This window comes from Poecilia formosa, unplaced genomic scaffold (genome assembly GCF_000485575.1).
Source record: "Poecilia formosa unplaced genomic scaffold, Poecilia_formosa-5.1.2 Scaffold331, whole genome shotgun sequence".
Classification (NCBI taxonomy): Eukaryota; Metazoa; Chordata; class Actinopteri; order Cyprinodontiformes; family Poeciliidae; genus Poecilia; species Poecilia formosa.
In genome coordinates, this window is record NW_006800270.1 from 265,435 (window position 1) to 278,617 (window position 13,183).

The 13,183-nt window shown below is 37.5% G+C and overlaps 1 protein-coding gene across 1 annotated transcript in view; it reads left to right on the forward strand.

Annotated features, from left to right (window-relative positions):
• Positions 1–3,803: 3,803 nt before the first annotated feature.
• The window catches only part of mios (missing oocyte, meiosis regulator, homolog (Drosophila)), a 14,641-nt gene continuing 5,261 nt past the window's right edge, over positions 3,804–13,183 (forward strand). Inside the window, exons 1-8 of the mRNA XM_007573506.2 lie at positions 3,804–3,927; positions 5,263–6,129; positions 7,979–8,468; positions 8,683–8,781; positions 8,862–9,116; positions 11,194–11,363; positions 12,749–12,814; positions 12,910–13,068. Of these exons, the coding sequence (XP_007573568.1) occupies positions 5,311–6,129; positions 7,979–8,468; positions 8,683–8,781; positions 8,862–9,116; positions 11,194–11,363; positions 12,749–12,814; positions 12,910–13,068 (2,058 nt within the window). The 5' untranslated portion in view covers positions 3,804–3,927; positions 5,263–5,310. The remainder of the gene's footprint in view (positions 3,928–5,262; positions 6,130–7,978; positions 8,469–8,682; positions 8,782–8,861; positions 9,117–11,193; positions 11,364–12,748; positions 12,815–12,909; positions 13,069–13,183) is intronic.

Sequence of the window (13,183 nt, forward strand, 5' to 3'; positions counted from 1 at the left end):
TATTGTGAAGTATTTCTGCTCTTACTTGATTTTCTACCCACTGAATGAGAAACAAACATGTTTTAACCAAACATTCACCAGACACACACCTGCAGTTTCTGTTAAAGTTTCAAAAGTTTTTTATTGAAAGAAACAGATTTGGAAAAAAAATATTTTGCATGACCTTATTATTTTTTGTTACTTATATGAATTATTGTCATTTTGGTCTTTAAAATACCAAAATTTCCACTGAACTTCATATTTTGCTCCATCTGATGATGCAATTTTAAATATTAAATGATTGATAATTTGACCAGTATTTGAGTAGACTTTTTACCATATACTTTTTTACTCTTACTTTACTTTTATTTGAGTACAATTTTTGGGTACTAGATCCACTTCTACCTGATGATGTCAAATACTGCAGCTAAAACGTTGCGTTTGTCTGCAAACAAGTACAAAATAAAAGTTTAAACAAAATGAAAAAGGTTTCAAATGGACTGGAATGTTGCTTTACCTCATTTAGTGATGGTGAGTGACTCTTGTTCATTCATCGGAGGCTCTTCGGGGCATTTCTCCGTTCCCACATCGGGTTTTTATAAACCCGACTGACATGACCAGAGGAGCAGCAGGCGAGCTGATATGCCATGGCTTACAGCCAACCTTTTAATCTTGGGTGAGTCACAGAAATGTTGGTCTTTGTTATTTCACAATATGAAGCTGATAAAAATGAACTAAAATCGTAAGCTACACATTCACATGATGAATATTTGATGTAATTCACTGCAAAAACACAAAATCCTTTGGTCTAGTTTCTAGGGCAAATAACTTTGTACACGCCGAAAAGTTAAAAGTAAGTTTTCGGCAAGATACAGAAGTTAGTAATTCCTCCATATTGCTGAAAAAGTTCTGGTTCCACTTGCAGATTATTTCACTTATATTATGGGGAAACTGTCTTGTTAACTATTGACTGGTTTCCAGAAGCCGATGGAAGGAATCTGCAAACTTCAGACTCACTTGAGTAAAAATATGTTGAGTGCTTCTTCTACTGGAGTACAATTTTTGGCTAATCTAATCTAATTACACAGATTAATACAGTTTAGTCAGATTTGGTAGAGCGTTGATTTAAAATTTGTCAGGAAACCTCAGCAATAATGGGACAACAGTAGAGATGAACATCCTGCTTTTAACTACAAGTTATTGGGCTCATCTGAATATCATTCAAACAATGTGAAAATATAGTCATTTGGGATTTGTTTAAATCTTTTTGATTTTTTTAAAAAGCTAATTAATAATTTTGCTCATGTCTTCTGCATGTTTTTCTTTTTAACTACTACTACTACTTATTATTGTATTGTTTTTGGATTTTGGTGCAGCCTGTTTGTTGTGAAGTGCAATAAAAAAATAAAGTTGACATTGATTAAAAAAAATTATATACAGCTCTGGAAAAAATTAGACAACTTAAAATGATCAGTTTCTGTGATTTTACTCTTTATAGGTATATATTTGGGTAAAATGAACATTGTTCGTTTATTCTTTGAACTACTGACTACGCGTCCCCGAGATTCCAAGCAAAAATGTAGTATTTATTTGGAGAAAATGATAAATGGTCAATTCAGCCTGGAAAGACTCAGACACAGAGAGAGATGGTGGTTTTAGAAAGTTTAATTGAAATGAAAGTATGTAGCACTCGGACCCAGGAGGAAGATATGCGCTGGAGAATGAGCCGCTGCGTATGAAGGTCGTCTTCCCCGATCGGGCCCGGACACCGGTGGTGGAGAGGATGGTGAAGAAGACTTGAGCTGAAGGCGGAGGGTGGAGGAAGATTGAAGCTCAGCCAAGGAGCGGAAAACACCTGGACCTTATCAAGGGAGCGACGCTTGATGATTGGAGGAGGAGACCGTCACCGGTATGTTGGAGTCGAGGCGCATGAAGAGATGCTTGGCTGAGTAGGTGAGATGAATAGAGCGTCCAGTTTGAATTTTTGCGTAGGCTTCATAATAAGAAAAGATGCCATGCTTTCAGATCTCAAATAATGCAAAGAAAACAAGTTCAAATTAATTTAGAAACAATAATACTGATGTTTTAACTCGGGGAGAGTTGAGAAATCAACATTTGGTGGAACAACCATCAGGTTTTCTATAGGATTCAGTGCAGTGGGCTCTTATTTGTTTTCCAGAACTATATACATAGTTGCAATGTTTAAATTAATCATTATAACTTTATATATATAGAAAGTAAGTGAATGAGAAAGAATAAGGGATAAGTGGTGAACACAAACTGAACCACTTTGTCACAGTGGGCTCTTATTTTATTTTTTTCCAGAACTATATACATTTTGGGGTTATTTTTCTGTACATTTAAAATCCCATGAATGTGATCAACACTAAGAGAAACTTGGAGTATTTTACAGTGAAGGATTATTTTTTATTTTTTACACCGGCATTTCTAATTGAATCTGACGAAAACATTTAAAGATTTTTAGTTTTATCACTTTAAGATGTTTCATAATAAAGTACTTTAAGAACTCACATTATCACAAATTACTTTTACTTTTTGCTTGACAATAATTAAACTTTGGTTTTTAAAGATAAATTTTTATGTTGAAGGATGACAAAAAAGACAATATATTTTAGCAATGTAATAAACTAACACTACTGCTAAACAATGCAGTAAAACTCAGTTTATTATTCAGTTTTAAATGTTTCCTATCTAAGGAAACCCAGCAGACTGGCTTTTTGACTTGCACCATTCACTCCTCCTGGATGGGAACGCAGCGACAGTCGACAATCCTTTGCGTTGTGTCGTTGACTTTTAATCAGTCTGTCATACATGTGGCGACAGAGGAGAGGAAAACTCCCAGTTTAACTGCATTTTGTGGACTTCCTGATAGTAAAGAATTACAATAGTCCAGCTTTCAAGTAACAAATGCATGGATTAGTTTTTATCATCACCTCTGGACAGGATGTTTCTAATTTTGGAAATATTCAAGAGATAAATGAAGAAAATCTGATAAACCTGCTAATTATGGGATTTAACTTCATTAAATAAACAACACAGGTTCTTTATTTAATGCTGTCAAGGCTCAAATGATTGCGAAAGCAGACTTTCTGTTTCAGAGGTTCTGGTCCAAAGATAACTTCTATCTGTAGAATAATCCAGTTTTTTATGTCTTCAAAACATTCCTGTAGCTTATGAAACTGTCTGTATTCATGAAGAAGATAGATAAATACATATAAAATAATAGTTATTTTAGTTATATTCTACTCAGGTTTTGATCATTTCAGGGGTGAATTTTACACTCCCATGGCAGAAACTAACACATTTAAAAACATTTATTTGCTTCAGGTAGTATTCATGACATTCAGTTTTCTAAAAAGGTGTTGGATCATTTTCTTTATCAAATTGGTCGCATTCGGCGCCCTCTAGTGGTGATCCCCACTAGAGGGCATTTTATATTGTGCTGTCAAAATAACTGAATTATTTGTAAGTATTCATGAATTGAAGAGAGAAAAAACTGAGAGGTTATCAATAAATTAGCATAAAGAAGAAAAATATTTCTTAAAGTTATTTATTATTTATGTATTAACTGAATTCGTCTATAAGAGTCAGCAGAGCCATAGTATTTTAAAAAAAATGAAAAATATGGTTTTTCTTTCATCAATCTAGAACAGCTTTTAATAATAAATGTATTAATTCAGTTACGAAATGGTAAAATTTCGCATTTAAAATTATCAACGGTTCGTCCAGTTACATTAAAGTAAATATTTTCTACCACTCCGTTGATGATAAGCCGCTCCACCCAGCGGAACTTGATGTGGTGAACATGTCACACAACACGGACTTGTTTTGGTGTAACCCACAACATCTTTGCGGTGCTGCAACCTTCCTTCTGGAGACATGTGTGCATCAAAACGTAAAACTTCCTATAGTTTAGTCGCTCTCGATGTAAGTACTGTTGTTAGTCGTATATCGTAAAAATAGTTTTGACTTCCGTATTAAGCTGTTAGAAGCGGTTGAACTGCTCTCCATAGCATTAGCTCGGTGCTAGCTTGTCAACAAACTTTGAACTCTTCTTCTACCGAGTGAAACATTTGGCTTTTTGTGATCCTCCAAACGATTTAGCCACACATTGATAATGTAATTTGTAGGAACTTTACTCTTATTAATCATTTAGCGCCGTTTTGATTTCTCGGATTAAAGTTAGTTGCTTAAATTTCAGTGATATTTCAGCTAATGAACACGTTGCTGTGACTTTAAGAGGACAGTGAACGCTTATGGACCCGTGTGTCACATGTCTAACGGTCTCTGAGCAAAACACACAGTTCTCCATTACCAGATATATCCGTACTGGTTGGTGATTGACAGTAAAAATAGAGTTTACAAGTAGATGTAGCTAGAGAAACTATGCATTTTACTAAAGTAAGAGTAGCACTACTTTCATTAGTAATACTAATTAATTACTTAAGTGTAAAAAAAGTACTTAGTAGAAAAGCTTCTCTAGGCCTGAGTATTTTAGCATAACATCTGATCGATTAGTTAAGAATTATGTAATTCAATAGACAAAAATATTAAATTATGTACAAATTAAGATGTTTTAAAGACTAAAATGAGAGAAAAAAATAACCAGAGACGGGTACCCAAAAATTCTATTCAACTAAGAGTTCAACTTATTTTTGACTGAAGTAAAAGTAAAAAGTAGCCATCCAAGAAATTTCTCAAGTAAGTAAAAACAAAATTGTAAAAAGTCGACTCAAGTACTGAGTAACTGACCAAAATATCAGTGATTTAATATTTTAAAATTATATAATCATGTGGACTAAACATGGTTATATGGAAATTTTGGAATTTAAGGATCAAAATGAAAATAAATTTATATATATAAAACATAATTACAAAGTAACAAAATTAGGCAACTTTTAAATGTTTTAAATGTATGAGAGGGGAAGGAAATAATAAGATTCTGTATCTTCTACATGCTCTTTTTAAAAATAATGTAAAATTGCATGTCAGTGGCTTTGATAATTTGCTTTATTTTTTAGTTTTTCTTGCTTTTACTTTTTGTCTGTTCAAAATAAATAAATAGTTTACATGTAACACAGTCANTTTTCTTGCTTTTACTTTTTGTCTGTTCAAAATAAATAAATAGTTTACATGTAACACAGTCAAAGTGTTGTTTTATTAGTTTTATCATGTATGCTGTTGTTTTTTCTGAGACTAGAGATTCTTAATTTTTAAATTTATATGTTTAATTCTTCTGTCTCTTTGTGTGACGTTCTTCAGGCTGCAGAAGACGGACTCTCCTGAAATCCTCCTCGCTGTTTCTCCATCATGAGTGGCTCAAAGCCGGACATCCTGTGGTCTCCTCACCACCCGGACCGCTACGTCATCTGCGACTCTGAGCTGGGCCTGTACAGCATCGGACCTGTGGGCAGCACCGAAACAAAACCCGGCACTCTCTCCCTCTCTGAGGAAACTGCTGCTACATTACTAGCCATAAACTCTGACACTCCATACATGAAATGTGTGGCCTGGTACCCAAAACATGAGCCTGAATGTTTGCTGGCTGTGGGACAAGCTAACGGCAGAGTCGTGCTCACCAGTTTGGGCCAGAACCACAACTCTACGTGTAAAGAGCTGGTGGGAAAAGAGTTTGTGCCCAAGCATGCCCGGCAGTGCAACACGTTGGCCTGGAACCCGGTGGACAGCAACCTACTGGCAGCTGGGCTGGATAAGCACCGTGCAGACTTCTCTGTCCTCATATGGGATATCAGCAGTAAATTTGCCCCAGAAACCAGCGTAGCAGCTGAGAAAATCCGCCTCTCGTCTGTCGATCTGGACTCCAGCACAGTGGTGACCAAGCCGCTGTATGAGCTGGGCCAAAACGACGCCTGCCTGTCCCTCTGCTGGCTGCTTCGAGACACAAAGCTGCTCTTGGCTGGCATGCACAGAAACCTCGCAATATTTGACCTGAGGAACACGAGCCAGAAAACGTTTGTGAACACTAAGGCCATCCAGGGGGTGACGGTCGATCCGCACTTTCCCGACCGCGTGGCGTCCTTCTTCGAAGGCCAGGTGGCCATTTGGGACCTGAGGAAGTTTGAGAAGCCGGTGCTGACCCTCACAGAGCAGCCAAAGCCTCTCACCAAGGTACGGCCTGACGTTTTCTCTGTTTTATTGATTTATTCAAGCAGGAAGTTCTTCAAGATTAATAACTTCTTTATTTTTAAAGGAAATGTAACAAATAAGGCTTAACGTTACAAGAGAAAAGTTTGACATGATCATCAAACTGAATAAACAAAATAAAAAAAGTAAACATAATAAAGGTACAAGGTCCAGTTTAAGAAGAGCAGTGGCACTCATCGGTTATAAAAGTCTTTGAAAGAGATTCACGTTGCTGTTTTTTTCTCTACTTTATACCAGAATGCAAAAATAAAAACTTCAGTTTCACTTCTGAAAAAAGTTATGAGTGATAAATAAATCATAAAAAGATGCACACATATTTTTTTTTATCACTGTCTGAAGTGAGAGAAGATAAAACTTTTCTTGTTTTAGGTCTGGGAGAATTACCAAAATTATTTCTATTTGCTAAATGCCAGAGAAATTATTGTGGACATTTTTTTATTTTTTATTTTTTAACTTTTTTTTATTGTGTTTAAGCTTTTAATTTGAGCAGGAAGGTTATTTACTGTACCACAATTTGTTTGGATTATTTGAATGTAATTATTATTTATTATTCCAAATTTCTCAGTGGCATTTTGATCTGTGTAATTGAAATAAAGATTGTCTTATATTTTATACGTTAAACAATGTTATTAAAATAGAACATTTAAAGAAAATTCTGTTAAATCAGTATTTTGTTCTCTGACTATTCAGGTATGTGTGAGAGATGTTTCAAAACAACATTTTACATTAATAACTCTAATAAATGATGTTATACGTAGCATACCTCACAAATAAGGGCGACTTTACTGATGAACATTCAGGTTTAAAAGCCTTTAAATTCACTGTAAGAGCTGGAAATGCACACATTATAAAAAGTCTAAGCCAAAAATCCAAACTTAGAAAAGTTTACGTTTGCAACTTAAAATAATATCTAAAAACAACTTTAGTTTTATCACATAATGGAAAAAAAATGCACGTTTAAAACATGTTCTTATTTACATCATGTACACCTTGTGCCGCTCTCAGAGGGGCTGCTAAAAACAGTTTAACACATAAATGGCAGTTTATGTGTTAAACTGCCATTTATGTGTTAAATGGTAGTTGTTGTCAAACTGCCATTTAACACACAACAAATGGTCACTTAAAATAAAAACATCAAACATAAAACCAGAAGATATATTTAGATAAAACTAAGTAAAGGCGATAAAGCCCAAAAAGGGATTCAAGCAAATAAAAAAATTAATTTAGGGATATTTACATCATATAATCACACATTTAAAACTGTCTTTATTACTTAAATTTAGTTGTGCACTGATTTACTTTGGCCATTTTCCTTCATTTTGGGAGATTGTTGATCGGCTGATACATGTGAAGTTGATCTTTTGAACCTCAGCTAAGGTCTAAAGCTCAACCACTGTTCTCTTCTGCTCTGCAGTTAGAGAGTTTTGCTGTTTTTGTATATTTAGCGACATTTCAGACACAAAAAAATTGGCATTGGCCAAAATCGGAATCGGCAGGTTGGACTTTTTTAAAATTAGTAATCAGCAATCGACCATTAAACTGTAATCAGTTCACTCCTACTTCTTTTGCATTGTTTTTATCTCCAAAGTGTGGTGCTGGAAAAGTTTGAAAACTTACCTTAAAAGTGCTTGTAAAGTGCTTGAACTTTACTGTGGGAGAAAGTTAGATTGTTTATTAACGTCAGAACAGTTTAAGTTACCCAACCAACACTTATACGTTCCAAACTGACAGATATGGGCCGATACAGATGTTTCTACTGATTTACTGCGTCCATTTTATATTGTTGATCCCAGTTTTCCTCTCTGACCACCAGGTGGCATGGTGTCCGACTCGCACCGGCCTTCTGGCGACGCTGACGCGCGACAGCAACATCATCCGCCTGTATGACATGCAGCACACTCCCACCCCCATCGGCGACGAGACGGAGCCCACCATCATCGAGCGAAGCGTGCAGCCCTGCGACAGCCAGATCGGCAGCTTCGCCTGGCACCCCTCCTCCCAGAACCGCATGGTGGTGGTCTCCGCCGCCAACCGGGTCATGACCGACTTCACCGTGTTCGAGCGCATCTCTCTGGCCTGGAGCTCCACGGCGTCGCTCATGTGGGCCTGCGGCCGACACCTGTACAGCTGCGTCGAGGACGAGGCCGAAGGGACGGACGGCGCAGCCGAGAAGGACATCGCCACCAAGATGAGGGAGCGCGCTCAGTCCAGGTACGGACACGACACCGTCCAGGTTTGGAGGAACCACCTGCTGGCCGGAGGGAGCGACCCACAGCTCAGGTCTTTATGGTTCGACCTGTTCTATATCCTTTCACTAGGAAACCTGTCGCACTTGTCTTGGTACCTGTCGTATCTTCCTGGTTTTAGTCAGAACTCCAGCAGCAGCGCTCTGGAGGATTGAATAGATCTGCCGTTATGGATTGGGTTTATTCTCAATACCACTAATGGGATAAATACACATCGGTTCCTCTTTTATCAAAACTGGAACATTTGTACTGTTTCCTATCCAAGTATCACATATGAAGCAGTGTTCAGAGGATGCGGAGCTGAAACTGCAGGGAAACAAGCAGTTTGTGGTTTATTCCGGCATCAAGAACATTGTGAAGACGAGCTCAGGTAAGAAAACAGATCGCTGACCTGAAACATCCATCTGGGTTGTTACTGCCACTCCTCTTTAATTCTCTGTCTTCCTGAAGGCACGACGGAGAGCCGCAGGTGCTGGAGCGGCTCGGACCGGCAGACGGATGTAACCCGCTTCCAGAGCGACGAGCGCTGCCTCGCCCTGCGGCTCTGCGGATGGATCAGCCGCGGTCCCGACATCGACGTGGAAACCTTCCTGCGGTCTCTGGAGCAGGAACGCGAGTGGGAGCGAGCGGCGGCCATCGCTCTCTTCAACCTGGATATCCGCCGCGCCATCCAGATCCTCAGCAAGGGAGCCGTCACAGAAAAAGGTGAGCGGAGCGTCGAGGCTGAGTGAACACGGCGAATACATTTCTGTACTACAGAATAAACTGTCTGCGTCCTCCAGAGGAAATATAACTCACAATAAAGTCTTAGATTTCCTGTAATGACATGAATTCTGCTTGTAAAGACCTGGAACATTAAACTTATCCAGCATGGAGACTGTGAACATGGAAACAAAATGCATTCCTCTCCTCTGATGCTCAAATATATTTCCATTTTAAGCCAGTAGGTGGCAGCAAACTCAACTAAAACAAGAAGCTCTTTGGTAAAGAGTTTCTCTCATAACTGATATTTTCAGCTTTTAACAGAAATCTCATGACGACATGCTTAATTAAATATCTCACTTACTGACTTAATAATTATCAAAAATCTGTAATTAAAGCCATGATTTGATATCGTGTGCCTGTTCAATATGCTGTACTAAAGCACCAACAAATAAATTATATTAAATAGACAAACTGGTTACAAACTAACTTTAAAATACTATCCAAGTTGATAAAATATAGATAAGGTATCAAAAAAACGACGCAACAATATGGGATATTAATCGGATATGCTTGCAGTTGAGTTACACTTTGTTACCAAAAGTAAAGTCACTTAACTTTATACACTTTAATGTCCTATTTTCAATACAAAAGCCTTAATATGGTATCCAGTGCAGCTTCCAGGAACTCTGTCTGTGAGCTTTAGGAGTTTATTTATGGAAATATTTCAGTGCTCTTCTTCTTGCTTTACTCATTAAACTCTGTATTTTGTATTCAGTGTGCTTTATAGATCACATTGTATTTAATGTGGTTTATTGGTTGTATTAAAGATATTCTTCCATCTGTGCGAGGGCGAATCACTCGTTCTGAAGAACCCTTCAACAAATCAGCCAGTGTTTCCAAATGTGTTATGAATACAGGCTGTAAATTAAGTGAAAAACCAAACTGAATCTTTAAATAAAGTAAAATAAAGTTTATAGGGAGAATAAAGCAGAATGTGGCGGTCGGAGTCATATTTTCCACGGCACACAGTGCGCTCACGGTGCTGCTGTTTACACACGTGTGACGAGGAAAAATTTCACTAATGTAGGTCAAGAGTTTTCTGCTGTGTTTCCTGATCACGACTGACGGAGCCGTTCTGTGGATACGGAGCGTCAACAGAGCCGTGGCAGCCGGAGCCGCTGCTTTAGTTCCTACTGAGTGTTTGATTCCTCTGCACACACTTACACAAGAGAAAATATGTTTAACCCGACCAACTTATGTAATAACTCGTTGAAAAAACATCATGTAATCTGCAGATTAACAATGTTTTTATTATCTTTTGTTTAGTTGTGCAATCGGATTAATCGATTGTTGAGATAATCGTCAACTAATTTAGTAATTCACTAATCATTAACTAGAGTATTCATATTAGAAATAGTTATCTCCTGAATAAATATAACATATTCAGAGCAGTAATTAAACCACATCTGTACAAAATAGATAAATATTCCTGGATAGCTTTACACCATACTGCCACCTGCAGGTGGGAGGTAGCATCACCTGACCCCAATGTTTTTGACCATTTTTGCTCAAAAATTCCAATAATTTGGAATTTTTCACATTTCCAAATTATTGGAAATTTTCACAATTTTTCACATTTATTCATTATAAACTTTATTGCTCTCTTTTGGTTTTATCTCCTTGTAATTGTTCAGCACTTTGTTTGAAAACACTTTATAAAAAACATTATTACTATTATTAGCATGCAAAAGTTCGGGAATTTGTTTATTATTGCATGGATTTTGGCGATTGTGGATTCCTGAAAAACTGGAGGGACTAATTGATGCAATATGGCAGTATAGAGATAAAAACTGACTTGATTTGACTCATAAAATTGTATTTAAAGGCTCTGGAGTCCAGAGGGCCGCATATAAAGCTGTGCGGCCGGATTTGGACCCCGGGCCTTGAGTTTGACCCCTGTTCTAGACAAACAAACTAAAGTACAAATAAAGGCTTACATCGGTTGTTTCCAGACGTTTTTCCTCCTTAGCAGCAGACTGTGAACGACTCTGTACCAATAGTTTCGTGTTACTTACAGGGGACCTGAACCTGAACGTTGTTGCCATGGCGCTGTCGGGCTACACCGACGAGAAGTCGTCCCTGTGGAGGGAGATGTGCAGCTCTCTGAGGCTGCAGCTGAAGAACCCCTACCTCTGCGTCATGTTCGCCTTCCTCACCAGTGAGCCTGGAGCCTACGACGGCGTGCTGGTAAATATCTGCGCCTTCGACTTTTAGTCAGGCAGTTAGTTGATACAGAAAAGCCAAGACAGTAGCCCTTTTGTTCTGACTCCATAAGGAGGTTTATTTATACTTAACACAGTAATAAATTGGCTGGTATTACTTCAGTGGTTTTATGTGGAAAAAATTCAGGTGCACAGGAAGAGACTTGTTTTCCATTTCCACTGTTGGCTTTGTAAGTCATAAAACTGTTGTGTAAAGGAGAAAGGCCAGAATCCATGTTTGTTTTCCCTTCCAGCTGAAATTTCTCTCAAACTTTTTCTTGGTAAAAACGTGTAATGAGATAAGACGATCCAGTGAGTCATTTCGAAGCCGGGCTGGTTGGATTTTTATAGAAATGATGAGCTGCTGTGGATGTTTGGCTTCAGAAATGTTTCCACTTCAGATCAGGCTCAAAGTTTAAAACACAAGCAGGACTTCCCACCCAGTCTTTAAAATAACTGCATATCTACTTTTTATGGTCTGATAATATGATAAGGAATGCAATCAAACATTATAAAATTTATTCCAGGTAAAAAAGAAAATTAACAAAACTTATTGCAGTTGTGTCCAAAGGTCAAAATCCCCAGGCTGAAAGTATTAAGGGGCCAAAATTAAATAAAAAACAAAACAAAAATATTGTTAATTTTTTTCTCTTTTACCTGCACAACAATAAAAAAACATTCAATATTTTATGTTTGCCTAAATTTTTATTTACATGTTTGTGCTTATTATTTTCATTTTTTTTTAATTCTGTGAAATGTTTTTAAGTTTATTCCCAGCAATAAAAGCAATAATTTTCTCCAATGACCTCTGCTGTATTTAGCTAAATGTAATATTTGATTATTACTGATTTTTTTTTCTTTTACTGAAAAATAATAAAGTTTTCGAGTAAAAACTTCCTGGATATTAGTGACAAAATTGTCACACTTTAATCAAATCTGATAAATGTTCCACCTTTTTCATTGGTTGAAATAAATATTAAAATTTTAAATAATTACCTGAACAGTTGGTGTTAAATGTGCTTGAAAAAGATTAAAAAGAGTTTAAAAATGAGCTTATTTGGCATTTTAAGATGAAAATAGTTAATAGAAGTAATACAATTACAAAATAACAAAATTAGGCAAAAACATATTTTGCTTTCAATATAAATTTTATGAAACTTCAACTGAAGGTCTGTGTCTGGGGAATTTTTTTGTTTTTCATTCAGTTGCTGGAGAATCCATACATTTTACTTAAGTAAGTGTAGAAATAAAAAGCACAAAGTAGTAAAAATAATTTATTTTCCAAAAAGTTACGTTTAAATGTAACTAGTTGCTCCCCTCTGTGTCCTGGTAGAGAAGCAATGTGTTGCGTTTCCTCTGTTTCTGTTTCAGTATGAGAGCAAAGTCGCCGTCCGGGACAGAGTCGCCTTCGCCTGCATGTTTCTCAGCGATGCTCAGGTAACCAGAGCGAAGCGTCCTGCAGCACATCGACGTGCCGAGAGTCGCGTGTGGTGAAGCAGCTTCATCTGAGTCTGCTGCTGATTTCCCTGCAGCTGCCTCGTTACATCGACAAACTGACCGCTGAGATGAAGGAGGCAGGAAACCTGGAGGGAATCCTGCTGACCGGACTCACTAAAGATGGCGTCGATCTGATGGAGAGCTACGTGGACCGGACCGGGGACGTCCAGACCGCCAGCTTCTGCATGCTGAAGGTACTCTGATGGACACTGGCATTTTCTCCTCCATATGTTTCTTGTGCTAGCTTAAGTAGCTACTATGGAACGAGATAATGTTTCACTTGATTAATCAATAGATTATTTGATTATT